Source organism: Lepus europaeus, chromosome 11 (genome assembly GCF_033115175.1).
Source record: "Lepus europaeus isolate LE1 chromosome 11, mLepTim1.pri, whole genome shotgun sequence".
Classification (NCBI taxonomy): domain Eukaryota; kingdom Metazoa; phylum Chordata; class Mammalia; order Lagomorpha; family Leporidae; genus Lepus; species Lepus europaeus.
Window position 1 is genome coordinate 53,776,080 of NC_084837.1, and position 13,159 is coordinate 53,789,238.

At 41.4% G+C, this 13,159-nt stretch overlaps 2 protein-coding genes across 2 annotated transcripts; both read right to left on the reverse strand.

Moving 5' to 3' along the window:
• Positions 1–2,332: 2,332 nt before the first annotated feature.
• On the reverse strand, positions 2,333–3,283 carry LOC133769477 (olfactory receptor 11H7-like). The gene has a single exon (XM_062204687.1). It carries the CDS (start codon positions 3,275–3,277, stop codon positions 2,333–2,335), a length of 945 nt encoding a protein of 314 aa, XP_062060671.1. The 5' UTR covers positions 3,278–3,283.
• A 5,426-nt stretch (positions 3,284–8,709) lies between these two features.
• Positions 8,710–13,126, reverse strand: LOC133770520 (olfactory receptor 11H6-like). Its single transcript, XM_062206597.1, has 2 exons — positions 13,071–13,126; positions 8,710–9,721 (listed from the first exon to the last, which is right to left on the reverse strand). Exons 1-2 carry the CDS (start codon positions 13,124–13,126, stop codon positions 8,710–8,712), a joined length of 1,068 nt encoding a protein of 355 aa, XP_062062581.1.
• Between the last annotated feature and the right edge of the window lie 33 nt (positions 13,127–13,159).

The following is a 13,159-nucleotide window of genomic DNA, read 5'->3' on the forward strand; positions in this document are numbered from 1 at the left end:
TGGGCATCGATTTGAGTCCTGGCTGCCCCACTTCTGATTGAGCTCTCTGCTATGACCTGGGAAAGCAGTGGAAGATGGCCCAAGTCCTTGGGGCCCTGCACTGATGTGGGAAACCCTGAAGAAGCTCCTGATTCCTGGCTTCGGATTGGCACAGCTCCTATCATTGTGGCCATCTGGGGGAGTGAACCAGCAATGGAAGACCTCTCTCTCTCTCTCTCTCTCACTCTGCCTCTCTGTAATGCTGCCTTTCACATAAATAAATAAATCTTAAACCTTAAAAAAAAGAAGTCATTTTATCAAATAAATCAAATTATTTGTTTCTACTCTGATTTCACTTTCTAAAAATGGCAAATTTGGAACCAGTTCAAATGTAAAAATCAATTTAGACTTAATTTTTAAAATTTATTTGAAGTGGAGACAGAAAGAGAGAGGGAGAGAGGGAAGGAGAGAGATATATGCCTTCATTGGATCACTTTCAAATGCCTGCTATAGCTGGCACTAAGCTAGGCTGAATCTGGGATGGGTGGCAGGGACAATAATATTTCAGGAATCCCCAGTGCTTCTTTAGCAGGAAGCTGCAACTGGGAGCAGACTTGGGACGTGAACCCAGGCACTTAAATATGGGATGCAGGTATCTTAAGTGGTTTCTCAACTGCTTTCCCAAACACCCACCTCTAGCTGCATTGTTTTCTTTAAAGTGGTCTTCTGCTTATTCTAAAAAAAAATAGCAATTTCATCTTAGGGTCCTCTTAATCTATCTTTAAAAGATAACTTAAGACGGCAGCTATGCTCACCACTATACTACCAACGCCTCCTGTCGGGTTAAGTTTACAATCATTTAGTAAACTGAAAGTAGATCTTTGTAAAATTAAGAGTGGGAATGGAAGAGGGAGGAGGGAGAAGGGTTTTAGCATGGGTGGGAGCAGGGAGGTGGAAAGTATCACTATGTTCCTAAATCTGTATATAACTTAAATAAAATAAAAAAGAGAAAAAGACAAGAGAGCTTAGGGAAAGGTGATAGGGATGAGCAAGGAGAAATTTTCACTGTTAGCAGTAAATGAAATTGATTTTTTCCCATTTTTAAAGGTTTATTTATTTGAAAAAGCAGAGTTACAAGAGAGAGAGAGAGAGAGAGATCTTCCATCCATTGGTTCATTCCCCCAATAACTGCAACAGACAGTGCTGGGCCAGGCCAAAGCAGGATCCAGAAAGTGCATCTGTGTCTTCCATCTCAAGCACTTGTGGTATCTCCCACCTCCTTCTGAGGAGCATTAGCTAGGGGCTGGATTGGGATGGAGCAGCCAGACTCCAACCTGTGCTCTGATTTGGGATGTTGGCATCACAAGCAGTAACTTTGGTCTTATTTCTCACCTCCCCTTGCGTACTCTTGATGAAAATGATGAAGTAAGATTTGTGAAACTGGATTCACAATCGCTTATGAATCTAAGAAATGATGTGCTTACAAGAATCTAGGACAATAAGCATTTTGTTGTCTATCTTTTTATTTGAAAGGCAGACAGACAATAGACACACACACACACACACACACTTACAGGACATGGTAGAGGGGTGGAGAGAGAGAGAGACAGAGACCTTCCAACACCTGGTATATACTTCAAATACTTGCAACAACTAGGGTTGGGCCAGTTTGGGCAAGGCTGGGTCAGGGTTTCAGAAAATCAATCCAGGTCTCCTATGTGGATGGTAGGGACCCAATTACTTGAGTCATCATCCATTGCCTGCGAGAGTGCACATTATCATGAAGATGAAATAAGAAATGGAGCTGAGTCTCAGACCTAGGCATTGTGCTAATGGATCTGAGACTCCCAAGTGGCCTATTAACCACTGCATGAAAACTCACCTCCTAGATATCTTATTAACAATATCATAGTCATATAAACAACCAATTTGATTCATATCACCTAACAAAACTGGACAGATAGAGTTTGCACAATAGAAAATCAAAATCTCCCTAGAAGTAGATATTAAGATTCTAAGATTATTTGTTGGCTGTCAGTCTGTTCCTTTGAATACATTTTTTAAAAAAAATTTTTATTTAATGAATATAAATTTCCAAAGTACAGCTTATGGATTACAATGGCTCTCCCCCATAACTTCCCTCCCACCCAAAACCTTCCCTTCTCCTGCTCCCTCTCCCCTTCATTCACATCAAGATTCATTTTCAATTCTCTTTTGAATACAGTTTTGAAAGTAGAACTTATCACAATAGGATCAGGCACATAATGAGTTTTGTTTTGCGCAAAAAGACTGTGATGGCTATGAGTATTCTTCCTCTTACAGAAAGAGAGTCATTAGTTTATGAAAAATGTATTCATGAACTTTGGAAAATCCTCATTCCAAAAAGAACATGATGGAGGGCATTTTTCATGTCCTTATTGCGTAGGCTATAGATGAATGGATTTAAGACTGGTGTCACCACAGCATATATCAATGTGATGATCTTATGCATTGTAACTGAATTGCCAGATGTGGGACTCACATACATCACCATTATGGTTCCATAGAACAGAGATACCACCACCAAGTGGGATCCACAGGTGGAGAAGGCCTTTCGTTGTCCAGCTGAAGAAGGAACCTGGAGCACTGCTCTGAGCACCAGCATATAGGACCCAAGGATGTACAGAACAGTGAGAATGATGATAAGAGTGCTCACAGAATGGAATACACACTCTATGATGGGTGCAGGGCCACAGGATAATGCCATCAGTGGTTCGACATCACACAGGAAGTGATCAATGATGTTGGGACCACAGAAGGGTAGTTGAGAAATGAAGAATATAGGAACTGAATGTGCAACGAAACCCATGAACCAACAAAGAGCTATCAAAATGCCGCAGCGCTGGCCAGTCATGATGGTGGGGTAGTGCAGGGGGCGGCAGATGGCCAGGTACCGATCATAAGCCATGACGCTGAGGAAGAAGCATTCAGTTGTGCCCAAGGAAAAAAAGAAGTAAAACTGGGTGAAGCATCCGGAGAAGGAGATGGTCTTAGTTTTGGAGAGAAAATTGACCAGCATGTTGGGGACTGTGCAGGTCACATACCAGATCTCTAGGAAGGAGAAGTTAGCCAGGAGCATGTACATGGGGGTATGGAGTCGGTGGTCCCACCTCACAGCACAAATGATGGCCATGTTCCCAGTCAGAGTCAGGACGTAGATCAACAAAATCACTGAGAAAAGGATGATCTGCGTTTTCCAGGGACCAGGAAAGCCCAGCATGACAAAGTACGTCACCGTAGATATCCCTGATTTATTCATGATACCCACACTGTGGAGAGAAGACAGGAGACAATAACAATACGCTTGGCTGCTGAAGCTTCTTGAATCTTTTCTTGGAGGAGAGTTTGACTCATGGAAGCAAATGAATGAATGCTCTAAAACAAGTTTTGGCCAAATCCTGCACTATTCTGAATCAGTCATTAATCTATAGCTGTACATTCTGGGTTGAACTTTCTGTGGCCATGGGCAAAAGTTAGTCAGATTTTATCTTCTTTTGGGATAAAGAAATCTTGAAATAGGACAAAATGGTCTGTTTTATCTCTAATTTGTTTTTGTGAAAACTGTTCATAAATAGCAATTAGTTAGTGCTGTTCACCTCAAAATGTAGACATACGTGCCATCATTTTTAATATATTTGGATCTGAGACTTTTTTCAGATTTTAATGGTTGATGCCTTGCCAGTATTTTGGATTCTTTCTGGAGTAGTTTCCATTAGAAGAATTTATTTTCTATCACTTTTTTGTGAGACAAGGATATTCAGATTATGAAATTGTTTACATATGTACATTTTGGTATTTAAAGACATTTATGTGGTATCACTGCTCATGTATAACTATATGTATTTGTGGCAATAAAAGCCGCTGTTACTCATTCCTTCATGATTACTTTTGTATGTCAATTATCACACTTTGTATATATTTTAAAGGTGATATTTCATGAAAGATGAATATAACATACACTGTATACAGAAGATTAAAATTAACATTATAGAGATTCTCTCTTAAAGTTCTTATTACTGGACACAGAACTTTTTCTTAAATTCACAGTTTGCAAGATTTTACTTTGGTCCATTTAAAAAATTGCACTCAATATTCAAGATGATAAGATACAAGAGACTCAATCCCTCCTTTTTCCTGGTAGAACATTGCCACCAAAGATGTAAATGTATACACATGTGCACCCACACAAACATGCACATACACATACACACAAACCCCCCTCAGAGAAAAGAGTGCATGACAGCTTTGCAGAAAATTCTCATCAAGATACCTTTAAACTTTTTGATTAAGAAGTGAATTAGTCTTAGTTTTTCTAATAGAAGTGGTATCTTTATAGCATTCATTAAACAGAATGAAATAGAAAAATCCCTCTGTTTAGTGACTTACATTAAATAAGGTAGATATACTATGATTTGGCAGCTACTGAAGGTTCAAATAATTAGTAAGGCACAAAGTGAACTATGATTCTACCTATCTAGATGCAACAGAACCTTCCTACTGATCTGCTTATGTGAAAGCAGATTGTAATTTGGTGGGGAAAAAAGAAGAGAAAGAGGTGGAATAATGAAGATTAATGATTTTATTTTTTAAAGATTTATTTATCTACTTGAGAGGCATAGTTACAGACAGAGAGACAGAGCAAGCGAGCGAGCGAGAGAGGTCTTCCATCTGCTGGTTCATTCCCCAACTGGCTGCGATGGCCAGAATTGGGCCGATCTGAAGCCAGGAGCTAAGAGCTTCCTCTAGGTCCCCCACGTGAGTGCAGGGGCCCAAGTACCTAGACCATCTTCCACTACCTTCCCAGGCCATCAGCAGGGAACTGGATTGGAAATGGAGCAGCTGGGACTCAAACTGGTGCTCATATGGGATGCCAGTGCCACAGGCGGATGCTTAACCTACTGTGCCACAGCACCGGCCCCAGTGATTTTAATTTTTTAATCTAGGATGATTATGAAGAGCCAAACTAACTTGCATTGATGGTCATTTTGGTGAGACGTTCTAAAAGGATGCTTCTTAACTGTGGGAATGCTACACATTCTCTGTCTTTCCAAAAAGAAACCTCTCTCCTTACCAATACAAGAAAGCCGAGCTGCAGAGAGCAGTCACTTACCCTTGGAGTACAGCAGCAGCAATGATGACTGCGAAGTCAGATTCACAGACTTTGAGTCTGAATCAACATGCACAAGGCCAAGATTCATTTTTTTGTATCCGAGAACACCCTTGCTGGCATTAAAAACAAGCAAGCCAACAAAAATTCTTGCAGAGAAACTATTAACTGCAGAGAAATCATGGTAAATGGATTTTACAGATAATTTCCGGTGGTGTCATGAAGATAAAGATTGCTAACAGCTTCACTGCTAAGTTCTATGTGAGATATTAGTCTTTATAAACAATGATTTGATTTTATCCTTTCTTCTGTAGAACTTTTAGAACATTAATGATTTGAAAGGATGAGGGAGACAGAGAGTGAGACAGATCTTCCATCCTCTGGTTCATCCCTCAGAGCCTGCTACTGCTAGAGCTGGAGCACGCCAAACGGGGAGCCCTGGACTCGATCCAGATCTCCTACCTGGGTAACGGGGGCCCACGGTGTGCATTAGCAGGAAGCTAGAATCAGAAACAGGGGAGCTGGGACTGCAACCAGGTACTCTGGTATGGCATGTGGGCATCCCACACAGCATCCTAACTACTGCATTAAACACCCATTCCATCTCCCTTCTTTTTAAAATGCTCCTTCTCCTGCATGTGCAGATGATCAACAGACTGGACAGGAAAGAAGTAAGAGAAGAGACCAAAAAAAAAAAAAAAATCCCAATTTATTTTGGTTTCAGTTCAGGTGGATAAAGCTGGTTCCCTATTTTGACCCAAATTTCCACAAAACCACAACATTCCTGGTACTTTAAACATTTCTGAGAAGGGAAGAACCTGTGGATGACTTTGACAGCATTTACAGCATTTATTTTGGAACATGCCAATTCCACAGTGATCTAAACATTCTGATGGAATTTTTTCTTTTATTTCTTGTGCTTACGTGGAAACCAATACTCTTTGAGACTTAGCCTCTTAGGGTATAGTGGATGAACAAACATATAGGTGAGCAGACCCACCTGTGACTTATAGCAACAGTGTCTGTCCTAGGAGGTGTCTCCTACACAAAGATTCTCTTCTTCAGTGGCTCTAACATGGAGTCTTGTGTGAGAACTTCATGCCTGACATTTTTCACTTCTGTTGCACCTGATGGTTCCAGTGACGCATTTCTCACAGAATGTGTAGAAACCTTGTATTGGTCCTAATTAATGCCTCATTTTAGCCATTCTTGAGACTATTCAGGTCTCTCTTCATGCGATTCTATAACTTGCTGTGTGGCCCTGGGGACTGTCTTCTTGCCTGGGGATTTTATTCATGTTGTTGACAAATGGATCTATAGGGATTATCAAATATAAATGTGCTACACTAAGTCTAGGTAGACCCTGCGGTCTCTTTAAGTTTGTTTTCCAAATGGGGTATGTGATTTTTGTGCCATGGCATATGGCATCTGATTAAATGTCTTCTTGAAGGGCTGTTTTGCTTAGATCATTTTGGATTGTAAAAAATACATATGTGCATGGATTGGGAAGTACAAGGTGTGACAATTTTTAAGATAAAACGTTGAATGTCAAAGAAACATTGTCACAAATGAATCTGTTGTCTTGAGCACAGTTACCAAACATGCTGTGGTGGGAGGATTTGGGAAACAGGGCATTAGAACACTTCATCCCTGGCTCTGACCGGCCTCCCCCTCACCCTGCTCCTAACTATCCCGAAGTGAGCATCACTGAAAGGGCATTCTCTCCTTTGAACCAGATTGGTCTCTCAGCTGATGGTCTCTCTGTTTCAGCATAGGATTTGGGTACAAAAGTGGAATTTGTCCTTGGCATAATTTTCTCTGAATATTTTTCTACCAGGGACTCTGCCCAAAGTAACCTTTGAGAGCCACATCATGTAAACTGCAGTATATAAATAAGTATGTTTAAGACACAGTTATTATATGTTACACATGATATTAGAGTTGTCACAACAGATTTGGGGAGCAAGCACTAGCAGTGGAGATACTCAGTTGGGAGTAAATGTGTTTGAGGTAAACTAAGGAGACTGATCATTTGAAGTACAGGGTTTGCACAGAGGATCAGTGGGAAGAAGACCCAAGGGAACAGTTTGAGTGAGGACTTCAAATGGGAAAAGGCAAGGTTTGCACTTAGTTTCTGCATGATAGAGGTAGAACCACAGAGGTATGAAGCATACTGTGGTTTTGGTGTCAAAGACAGCCTCAAATGATGGAAGATGCCCGTTACTAAGGTCTTTTTTTTTTTTTTTGGTGGCCCCTTGACCCATTATCTCTAAGGATATTTGTTTCTGAATTTCAAAGATTATGCTCTCTTGAAAGGCATAAAATAATGTGAAACTTTTTGAAAGCTTTTATTTAATAAATATAAATTTCATAGGTAGAGCTTTATGGAATATAGTGGTTCTTCCCCCCATACCTGCCCTTCCACCCCCACTCCCATCCCACCTCCTACTCCCTCTCCTATCCCATTCTTCATTAAGATCCATTTTTTAAATTTTTTTTAAAGATTGTGTTTATTTACTTTAAAGAGTTAAACAAAGAAGGAGAAAAGCAGAGGCAGAGAGTGAGAGAGAGGGAGAGAGGTCTTCCATCTGCTGATTCACTCCCTAGATGGCTGCAAAGGCTGGAGTCAAGAGCCAGGAGCTTCTTCTGGGTCTCCCTTGTGGGCGCAGGGGCCCAAGGACTTGGGCCTCTTCTACTGCTTTCCCAGGCCACAGCAGAGAGCTGGATCAGAAGTGGAGCAGCGGGATTTGAACCAGCGCCCATATGGAATGCCAGCGCTGCAGGCAGCAGTCCCACATGCTATGGCACAGTGCTGGTCCCAAGATTCATTTTAATTATCTTTATATACAGAAGATCAACTCTATACTAAGTAAAAATTTCAACACTTTGCACCCATACAGACATACAAAGTATAACGTACTGTTTGAAGACTAGTTTTACTCTTATTTCTCATAGTACAACTCATTAAGGACAGAGGTCCTACATGGGGAGCAAGTGCACAGTGACTCCTGTTGTTGATTTAACAATTGACACTTATTCATGACATCAGTGATCACCTGAGTGTCTTGTTATGAGCTTCCAAGGTTATGGAAGCCTTTTAAGTCCACAAACTCCACATTATTTAGACAGGGTCATAGTCAAAGTGGAAGTTCTCTCCTCCCTTCAGAGAAAGGTACCTCCTTCTTTGATGGTCCCCTCTTTCCACTGGGATCTCACTTATAGAGATCTTTCATGTAGGCCATTTTTTGCCACAGTGTCTTGGCCTTCTATGCCTTAAATGCTCTCAGGTAACATGAAATTGATTTATTTAACCAGCTAAGGTTAACACAAATCAAGGCAAACTACAGAAAATAACACATTTACGTGTATGTGTTTAAGTATGTAATTAGTGAGGTCCTGAGTGTTTAAAATGTTTTATCGAGCAGCTATCAATGATGACCTGAATTAGGACTGTTAAGGAACTGTGAACAATAAATTTCTTTCTCTACTTAATTGTGAACAGAACACACTCAAGCTATTCTCTGATTTTGTTATAAATAACTAAGAGGAGAAGGGACTACTTCTGCAGTTCTCTCAAAGATGTCTCAGCTTTGACTGACTGGTAACTTCAAGACTTTCTTTAGGGCATCTTTCATGTCTCTGTTTCGGAGACTATAGATCAGGGGATTTAAGAGCGGAGTCACTGCTGAGTATAGCAAAGTGATGATCTTCTGCATTCCTGCTGGATTTCCCGAGGTCGGGCTCACATACATCACCATGAGGGTTCCATAGAATAGAGACACCACCATTAGGTGGGACCCACATGTGGAGAAAGCTTTCATTCGACCAGCAGCAGAGGGAACACGAAGTACAGCTCTGAGTACAAGAGTGTAAGATCCCAAGATGGAGAGAAAGGGCCCGAAGATGATCACTGAGTTGAAGGTGTAACAGACAAGCTCAGCAGAAGGGGAACGGATGCAGGCGAGTGCCAGCAGTGGTCCTGGGTCACACACAAAGTGGTCAATGATGTTCGGTCCACAGAAGGGAAGATGGGAGATAAGCACAATGGGAACTGGATAGCAGAGAAATCCACTCACCCAGCACACACAGACCAGGGTTTTACAGAACTTTCCAGTCATGATGGAGGGGTAATGCAGTGGGCGACAGATGGCCAGGTACCGGTCATAAGCCATAACAGATAAGAAGAAACATTCCGTTGTGCCCAGTGAAAAGAACAAATAGAATTGGAGGAAGCAGCCAGAGAAGGAGATGGTCTTTGTTTCAGAGAGGATGTTGGCCAGCATGTTAGGGACGGTGGAGGAAACGTACCAGATCTCCAGGAAGGCAAAGTTTCCCAGGAGGATGTACATGGGTGTGTGGAGCCGACTGTCCCACTTCACTGCACAGACAATAGCCCCATTTCCCAGCAGAGTCAGGAGGTAGAGAAGCAGGATCAATGAGAAGAAGCAACTCTGCAGCTCTCTCGAACCAGGGAAACCCAGGAGGACAAACTCAGTCACGGAATACATTGTTCTGTTCTGGGAATCCAAAGCTGTTAGAAAAACAGGAGGAACCCATGACAAATAATGGACATTTGTAGGTTTTGCTAATGATTTGCTAAAAATTGCAGTAAGGATTTTTTAATATACATTATCTCATATGGTTTTCCTTTTTTTTCTTAAAGATTATTTATTTAGTTATTTGAGATGTAGAGATACAGACAGAGAGAGGTTGAGGCGGAGAGGAAGGGCTTCTATTTGCTGATTCACTCCCCAAATGGCCACAATGGCTGGAGCCGGGCTGATCCAAAGCCAGGACACAGGAGTTTTTTCCAGGACTCCCATGAAGGGTACCAGCGTACCATGAAGGGTACCAAGCACTTGGGCTATCTTCCGCTGCTTCCCCAGGCAGTAGGCAGAGAGCTAGATTGGAAGAGGAGCAGCCGGGAAACGAACCCTCACCCATATGGGTGGCCAGGGCTGCAGGCAGAAGCTTAGTTCACTATGCCACAGCACCAGCCCTCTTGTGGTCTTCCTAGTGGTCTCATTTATTTATTTGAAAGGCAGAGTGACAGAGAGAAACAGAGATTTTTCATTTGCTGGTTCACCCCTCAATACCTGCAATACCCAGGGCAGGCCCACTCTAAAGCCAGGAGCCAGGAACTCCATCTAGGTCTCCCACGGAGGTGTCAGGAACGGAAGCATTGGGCTTCAATCTGCTGCCTTACAGGTACATTAGTGAGAAGCTGAATTCGAAGGCAGAGAGACATGTGATGTGGGTATCCTAAGGTACAACTTAACTCACTGGGCCACAACACCCACCCCTGTAATTGCTGTTGAACAGTAGGTAGATGTGTGTTATTTCCTCTCCTACAGACAAGGAAATAGAAGTTCAGAGAGATTTACGGGTTTCACGTAATTGTATTTGCAAGGCCAGTAACTCCTTGATACACTGGCGCATCTGGAGATTGGTTTGGAACAAGCTTCACTTCATTTCAAGTGTTCTTGTAACCCTGTGCCTTAGAAATGTTTCATCTTTTGGTAGCATTTCCCCTGTGATAGCCTACATAGAAGTGTCAACTTTGAACATGTACTTTGACTTTGAAGCAAAATGGAATATAAATCTGGTCAAAAATAGCTCCTAAATTGCATTCTTAGAGATAAAAGTCCAATGACAGGCAGAGAAGATTGGGCTTGTGGGGTAGGAATCCTGAGCGCTCTTGTTTTGCCTCTCTTAGGGAAGTGCTGCAGCACAGGTAGGAATCTGTGAAATGGGTTGAAAACCACCGTTAGTTTACGCGGGGTCGCATCTCCCAGGTGGAATCTTATTTACTGAACCACTCAGCCCATTTCTTCCTGAGGAGATCAGGTTTTTACTTGGAGCAACATTTGCCTCCTTTAGTACTTCTACCCATTGTTTCTGGGACTTTCCAGGTCCACGGGTAAACTTCAACTTTGTTGAAGCTAACAAGATAATTTTAACTCTAATTTGTCTCTCCTGATGGTGGTAGCAGGTCTCAAATAACTCAAGGCAGCTCTTACGTCTTTTGGTCACTTCTCTATTTTTCTCCAAAGAAATCTTTTATTTAAGGAGTACACATTTCATAAACAACTTTAGGAATATAGTTATTCTTCCCACCAACCTGTCCCCAACCCCCACTCCCACACCACCTCCTCCTCCCTCTCCCGTTCCCAGTCCCATTCTCCAGTAAGATTAATTTTCAATTAACTTTATACACAGAAGATCAACTCTAGACTAAGTAAAGATTTCAACAATTTGCTCACACACGCACATACACAAAACTGAGAATAAGTTTTATAGTTAATTATCACAATACAACTCATTGAGGACAGAGGTCCTGCATGGGAAGTAAGTGCACAGTGACTCCTGTTGTTAATTTAACAATTAACACTCTTCTGTATGATGTCAGTGATCACCCAAGGCTCTTTTCATGAGCTGCCTAGGCTATGGAAGCCTTTTGAATCCACAAACTCCTTCAGTATTTAGACAAGGCCATAAGCAAAGTGGAAGTTCTCTCCTCTCTTCAAGGAAAAGTACATCCTCCTTTGATGACCACCTCTTTCCACTGGGGTCTCACTCACAGACATCCTTCATGGAGGACATATTTTGCTGCAGCGTCTTGGCTTTTCATGCCTGAAATGCTCTCATGGGCTTTTCAGCCAGAACAGGAAGCCTTAAGGGCTGATTCTGAGGTCAGAGTATCTGCCCATTTCTTGTGTAGCCCACTAGCCCTATTTTCCCCATTTCCCACTGCCACCCCATCTTGGCCAAAGTGTAGTGTTCTACATCATAGCTTGGTTCTTGAGACATAATACTCCTTGGTAATCAATTGCTGGAGTATATAAGCTATATGCCTTCATTTATATTAGAATTAATCCCTAAGCTCTGTAATTTGTTCCATTGTCATATTGTTTTTACCTAAATTGAATAATGATTAGAATGGTTGCCTTTCTGCTATTGGCTGAATCAAGAGTTGAGACAAGACCAAAAACTTGGATATTTTCCCAGCACAATCTTCTTAAACCATTGGTCCAGGATGGTTTGTACATACTAAATTTTTTTGGTTAAATTTCAGATGTCTCATTGGGTAAGCCAATGTCAATATTACACATTTAGCAATTATTGACTTTAAAAGTAGAATAGGATACCATATTATTTATTTATGTCACCATTAAGATACTTACAAAATTCCATCCTTATGCCATTTATACAATCTACAGAATTCAAGAGGCCTGCTTCTCAATATTTGATTACACCTGTAGCAAATACAGAATAATACATGTTTTATTGGCAGCAAAACTTTGTATACTTGTATTAAAATATTTTGAATATTGAAAACTGATTTAATAATCAAGATTTTTTTTTATAGAAAATGTAACTGTACAGCAACAGAGAGGGAGAGAGATCTTCTACTTATGCCTGCAGTAATCAAGGCTATGCCAGACTGAAGCCCAGAGCCTGGAACTCCATCTGGGTCTCCCTTGTGGGTGTCAGAGGCCCAAGCACTTGAGCCATTGGCTGATGTCTCCCAGGATGCATTAGCAAGAAACTGAATTGGAAGTGGAATAGCTGGTGTGTAAACGAGGCATTTTCTTTTTTTTTAAAGGTACTTACCTTTATTCTTTTTTATGACTGATACATTTTTAAATTTATTATTATATAGAGAACAAATTTCATAGATATTGTTCCAAGAATCCAATGACGCTTTCCTCACCCCACCCTCCCTCCTTCATTTTTTTCCTTTTCTTCTTTTAAGTTTTTGTGATAACATCCTTTCAATTCACTTTATAGTCACAGGCTCGACGCTTCTCTAGACAAGTGAAAGGCGGAGAGATTGCTGTGCGGATTTCAAATGTGGGATGCTGGATTTCAAGTGGTGGCTTAACCCACTGTGCCACAACGCCACCCCTAGGAACTTACAAAAGCAACCAAGACTGTGACCTACATCTTTATAGTCATGTGCATGGACTGAGGCCCCATGAGCTGTGTGTTTTGCAGCATGTTAGCTCTATGTTATGCGACACAAAAGATCTT

Excerpts from the sequence above, each read along its gene's own strand:
- LOC133769477 (XM_062204687.1), bottom strand. The coding sequence starts at position 3,277 with ATGAATAAATCAGGGATATCTACGGTGACGTACTTTGTCATGCTGGGC.
- LOC133770520 (XM_062206597.1), bottom strand. The coding sequence starts at position 13,126 with ATGCTGCAAAACACACAGCTCATGGGGCCTCAGTCCATGCACATGACT. Across the intron at positions 9,722-13,070 it reads ATGCACATGACTATAAAGAT|CAAATCATTAGCAAAACCTA; the intron begins GTAGGTCACAGT and ends TGCAATTTTTAG.